The 5,277-nt window shown below is 37.3% G+C and overlaps 2 protein-coding genes across 2 annotated transcripts; one reads left to right on the top strand and one right to left on the bottom strand.

Moving 5' to 3' along the window:
• Window positions 1-559: 559 nt before the first annotated feature.
• LOC125595976 (uncharacterized protein At4g04775-like) lies at window positions 560-1,016 on the top strand. The gene is made up of 2 exons (XM_048771331.1): window positions 560-727; window positions 798-1,016. The coding sequence occupies exons 1-2, from the start codon at window positions 560-562 to the stop codon at window positions 1,014-1,016; spliced, it is 387 nt and encodes a 128-aa protein (XP_048627288.1).
• A 786-nt stretch (window positions 1,017-1,802) lies between these two features.
• Window positions 1,803-3,167, bottom strand: LOC125595974 (B3 domain-containing protein REM9-like). Its single transcript, XM_048771329.1, has 3 exons — window positions 2,519-3,167; window positions 2,371-2,433; window positions 1,803-2,290 (listed from the first exon to the last, which is right to left on the bottom strand). The coding sequence occupies exons 1-3, from the start codon at window positions 2,651-2,653 to the stop codon at window positions 1,895-1,897; spliced, it is 594 nt and encodes a 197-aa protein (XP_048627286.1). The 5' UTR covers window positions 2,654-3,167; the 3' UTR covers window positions 1,803-1,894.
• Window positions 3,168-5,277: the final 2,110 nt, after the last annotated feature.

Raw genomic sequence — 5,277 nt, 5'->3', positions numbered from 1 at the left:
GTATTAGAGTCCTTTATTCTCTTATTATTATACGTGCGAGAAATTCCATCGTCATTGAGAATATCGAGACTCATATTATGGCCGTCATTACATTATCGAGACTACTATTATTAGAGACCTTTATTCTCTTATTATTATGTGCATGAGAAATTTCGTTTGCATTGAGAATATCGAGACTCATTATTATACGGCTGGCACGCATGTATCGGATTATTTACATAATCGAGGTATTGTTATTTTTAATGTAACTCAGTCAATACGTCTACGTTAACTCAGCCAAAATATAGACGCTAACACAGCCGTAATACGAATTCAACTTAAGTGTTTGATAAAATAATAAAGAACCTTTCGTATTTCTTGATTTGATTGAGTATTCGTCATAATTAAAGTGCATCACGTGTGTGGAAAAATACGGCTCAAACCTAATATCGAGGCATTTAATAGTTTATTAATTTAAATTATTCCTCTTTATTTGAATTTTAAAAAAAATGATTTTATATTACTACCACTATTGTTTTAACTTTGTCTTTCACACCAATTTCTCTTTCATTCAAAGAAAATGTCTTCTTCATCATTTGTGTCTGGTAACACTTACTTTCACCGCCGGCATGTGGAAAGAGGAACGCCGAAACAGTGTTGGTGTGGTGAACCCGCTGAATTATGTACATCTGCATCACGGGCTAATCCAGGAAGACTGTACTATTGCTGTCGCAAAGGATATATTAAGGTTTGATTTTTAATTTTATTCATTATACTGTCAATGTGATACTAAGAGCTGGGCATGTTGGTGAAATCAGAGACATTTATTCAAATGGGCGGACGAGTGCTTGGTGGAAGAGGTAGAAGATATGAAATCGGTGATGAGTGACATGACCAAAGGCATATCAGATCTGAGAGTAGACGTTGGTCGGTTGGAGAAAGAACTCGGTAAAGCGGAAAAGATGAAGTGTTTGATGTTTCCAGTGGTGGTTTGTGGGTTTGGTATGGCCATATTTTGGCACTATTTCTTTGCGTAGTCATGTGTTGTAATCATAATTTAGACGCAATGTTTTTAGTAACTCAGCTATTACGTTCAATGCAACTCAGCCAGTACGTTAATTAATTCATAATCAAACAATAACCCAGCCATAATACGAGTATTCGTCAGTCATAACGTTTTAATAACTCAGTTATAACGTTCACTGCAATTCAGCCGTTACGTTAATTAAGTCACTATCAAACAATAACCCAGCCATAATATGAGTATTCGTCAGTCATAATGTTTTAATAACTCAGTTATAACGTTCACTGCATCTCAGCCGTTACGTTAATTAAGTCATAATCAAACAATAACCCAGCCATTATATGAGTATTCGTCAGTCATAATAAGATAGTAACTCAGCTATAACGTTCAGTGGAAGTCAGTCATAATCAAACAATAACATAAACAATAACTCAACCATAATATGAATATTAGTCAGCCATAAAAAGAGACATACATAAATTTCTGGTTCGACATACATAAGTTTAGGTTCAAAATCACTCTTCCCTTTCCGGACATACACACATTAGTGGAGTAGTTTTCCCATCTCCAACCACATTGAACACAAATAAGTCTCCTATGGCGCATCTGTTAGCACGACAGAACTTTCTCCAGCCTCTTCTGATGTAATACATGCCGTCTGCTTCGCTAAATCGCAAACTCACAGTCCATGAATTTCCCTCTTTGTTGACAAGTATTATCTCTTGGCATTGTTTGTTCAAAGCAGTACAAGTCGTAGCTCCCTCAGAAGATACTGCAAACACAGAACGTAAAGACACAGAACAGATCAAACCATATGTTAATAACTAACTAAATACTGCAAACACAGAACGTAAAGACACTGAACAGATCAAACCATATGTTAATAACTAACTAAATATGGTCTATAACTGAAAATCGACTCACAAGTTTGTCTTCTTTTAGATTCGAAGCAGTGACCTCAGCCTGAAAACAATAGTCAAATGAGAAAGAAGGAGCATCATCCGCATCGGCTTCTTCCTTGATGATGTGAGGATGTGTATACTGAATCTCACAACAGCTAGGACCAAATGGTGTGACATGAAACACCATATCTCCTTCGTGTTTGAAGATGACAATGTCACCGATTTGAAGGTCATGTGCTGTGGTGAAATCTTTCCAACCTCCGGTGAGTCTCCTGCCTTCTTGTATCACTTCCCAAGTTTGATCTGTAGCGTCCGATCTTAGTTTCCATGTTTTCCGGTTTGTCTTCCCTTCTATGTGCTGTGAGAAGAAGCCAAGTGGTATTGTCTGCAGGTCAGAAAAGCCAAAGTTAAGCAAACTCTAAAATAGGAACATATACACATGAGAAATAGAGAGTGTGTGTCTACCACGCCACTGTGGAAATCGGGAAGCAGAGGCTTCAAGAAATGAGGTTTGTGCGAATTAGGCATCTGCAAACAAGAAAAGAATGGGAAGAAAACATCATCGAACCTAAGCTGAATCCACAAATCTGCAAAAGAGAGGCTTCGGTTTTACCTTCGTATCGAGACGCTTCGAAATCGCCTGTCGTCGAGAGCTTTTCTTTTTTTTCGCGTTGGGACGAAAATGATTTCTTTTTTTTTTCCTTGTGTAAAGTAAATAATGCCGGAAAATATAACTCAGCCGTAACATTGTTAATAATTAATAATGCCGAAGAATAAAACTCAGCCGTAACATTGTTAATAATTAATAATACCGAAAACTAAACCTCAGTCGTAAAATTGTTAATATTTAATGATGTCGAAAAATAAAAGTTGGCCAAAAGAGTCATACATAATTTAACTCAGTGTCGAGTTATGTCCTGACACGCATGTCCGAGTAATTTACGATATCGAGGTCATTATATGTTTATTTTATTTGGACACGCGTGATCTTTATATTTAATATGATTTCCCTATTATATTTCCAATATTTACAAGTAAAAGATAAAGGAAAAACCAGAGTCGACTTCTAAAACCTAAAGTAAGTCTCTTTCGTCCAAAATCGATTTTGAATTATTTTTTGTATTTTGGCCTTGTTCGATTTTGCATTATTTTTGTGTGCTATGATGTATAAATTAGATGGATCTACAGCGTGGAATTCCAAGGACGTGCGACTGTGGAGCTGCTACCATTGTGTTAACGTCAGGTACAATAAAGAATCCGGGTAGATGATTTTATCGATGTGGAGCAAATTCGGGTCAAAACCATGTTTTCAAATGGCTTGATGAAGCACATGATGAAGAGTTTGTAGTTGTGGCAAAAAAACTCGCGACGATAGAGCAGGATTTGGCCGCTATAAAAGCAGAATTAGATGATATGAAGAAAGACATAACTGAGATCATAAAAATTATTGAATGTCTTAGGATGAAGTCTTAAATGTATTAGTTGCTACTACTACTTCTTTGTTTACTCAGATTCTGTACTCATAAGTCAGTCTATGTTTATGTAACTCGGATTTAACTCAGCCGTTGTTAATTTCTTCCGAAACAACAACTCAGCCGTAACATGTAATAATATCAGTCTTAACGTTTAGGTGAACAATCAAAAAACAGTCATAAGATGAATAAATGAGAATAACTCAGCCGTAAGATGAAAATAACTCAGCCGTAAGATGAAAATAAGTCAGCCATAAGATGAAAATAACTCAGCCATAAGATGAAAATAAGTCAGCCATAAGATGAAAATAACTCAGCCATAAGAAAATAAGTCAGCCATAAAAACAGAATATATAATTTTTTGTTCGACATACATAATGGCATAGCAAAAAACATAAAAAAGATAAGATTCTGATGCAGAGACATCTTCACCACTTACTTGTGTCCCTAAACAGGCTTATCGGTTCAAAATCACGAAAGAACAAGGAAATCTCTTTGATCCAGAAACAGCGCTCACACATGTTGTCGTCCTTAGTCACATCAATGTGCCATAGGCAGAGACATTGTCGGTCCACAACATTTGCACATTGGCAAAGGTAGAAGGACGGAACATAAGTAGAAGTGAACATGGCCTTAATTTGACGGAACTCGTCAGTATGCCACAAACCCCATCCCCATTTCGCATCTCGAACAAGTTTCCCGACCCTGTCAACAGTTGCTCTTGGAATTCTCCGAAAATACTGCGCATCACCGTAAAAGATTGCTTGAGTCATAGCGTGTGTATACACTGCACGCTCATATCCTGCATCTGCTGCACGCTTGAGGAGAGAAAGGCCATAATCTTGCTCATCGTATGAGTAGAAAAACTGTACACCCTTTACATAAATTGTGCTTGGATTGTTCTCAGCGTAGCAAGTTTTCAACAACTGAGATGGCATAATGAGACCCCAGGGAAAGGATAACACATCGAAATAATGGTATACCCTACGCATCTCTGCTAACGCCTTCATCGACCTGGACGATGCTCTGAGGCGGTAGAGATCTTGGAAGGAGTTACGGGCCACACGTTCAACCACCATTGCCTGAAGATCTTCAGGCAATTCAAGCAGAGGGAAATATTCCATTTTCTCTGAGAGGACAGTTATGTAAAAGATAGAGAGTTGAAGATGTGTAATTGTTTGAGAAGTACCTTATTTATCTGCAGTTAACGGTTGTAGTTTCGTATCGCGGCGTTTCTTATTTCTTATTTTGAGCGGGAATTTAATCCATAACTCAGCCATGTATTACAATAACTCAGCCTTAGTTGACTTCGCGACGTTTCGTGTTTCTAGCGGGGAAGTTTTTTTCAACTGCGTTTGAATAAAAGAGCTGACATTAGAAATCACGACAATTATTAGGCGTGTGAGTAACATTATCTCAGCCAATGAAGATTAATTTCTCTTAATTTAATTCGCTACTTTCGTATTCCACTTTATAATCAATAATTACGTAGGGGCTATTACGTAACGTAGGGCAATTATGTACGGACATTTCGTTTTTCGATGTCTGTGTCTCTTGAGTAATGGGAAGCGGGCAAATCAATGAAAATAAAAACCCAACCACAATACAAAATTTGAAAAACATTAACGCAGCCGTCATAGAACATTAAAACAAAAAAACCCAGCCGTATTACAACACAAAACCCAGCCGTATTACAATTAATAATCCAGCCGTTGTGCAAATCAATGAAAATAAAACCCAGCCGTATTACAACACAAAACCCAGCCGTATTACAAAACAACATGAAAAGCAATTGCTTATATCGGACAAGTTCTAGCATTATGTCCACTTTGACTGCAACGAGAACATATGTGCTCTTTCCTAGGACGTTTGTTTGCAAGTGCAACTTCTAAAGCAGATT

The sequence above is a fragment of the Brassica napus genome, unplaced genomic scaffold (genome assembly GCF_020379485.1).
Source record: "Brassica napus cultivar Da-Ae unplaced genomic scaffold, Da-Ae ScsIHWf_1107;HRSCAF=1572, whole genome shotgun sequence".
Taxonomy (NCBI): Eukaryota; Viridiplantae; Streptophyta; class Magnoliopsida; order Brassicales; family Brassicaceae; genus Brassica; species Brassica napus.
The sequence above is the reverse complement of the archived record's forward strand: the minus strand, read 5'-3'. Positions and strand labels throughout refer to the sequence as shown.

Bases quoted from the DNA above. Each gene is read 5' to 3' on its own strand.
- LOC125595974 (XM_048771329.1), bottom strand. From the start codon at position 2,653: ATGTTACGGCTGAGTTATATTTTCCGGCATTATTTACTTTACACAAGG. The intron at 2,434-2,518 runs GTAAAACCGAAG...TCTTGTTTGCAG, and splicing joins CGAAGCGTCTCGATACGAAG to ATGCCTAATTCGCACAAACC. The intron at 2,291-2,370 runs GTAGACACACAC...TCTGACCTGCAG, and splicing joins CCGATTTCCACAGTGGCGTG to ACAATACCACTTGGCTTCTT.
- LOC125595976 (XM_048771331.1), top strand. From the start codon at position 560: ATGTCTTCTTCATCATTTGTGTCTGGTAACACTTACTTTCACCGCCGG. The intron at 728-797 runs GTTTGATTTTTA...TGGTGAAATCAG, and splicing joins GTCGCAAAGGATATATTAAG to AGACATTTATTCAAATGGGC.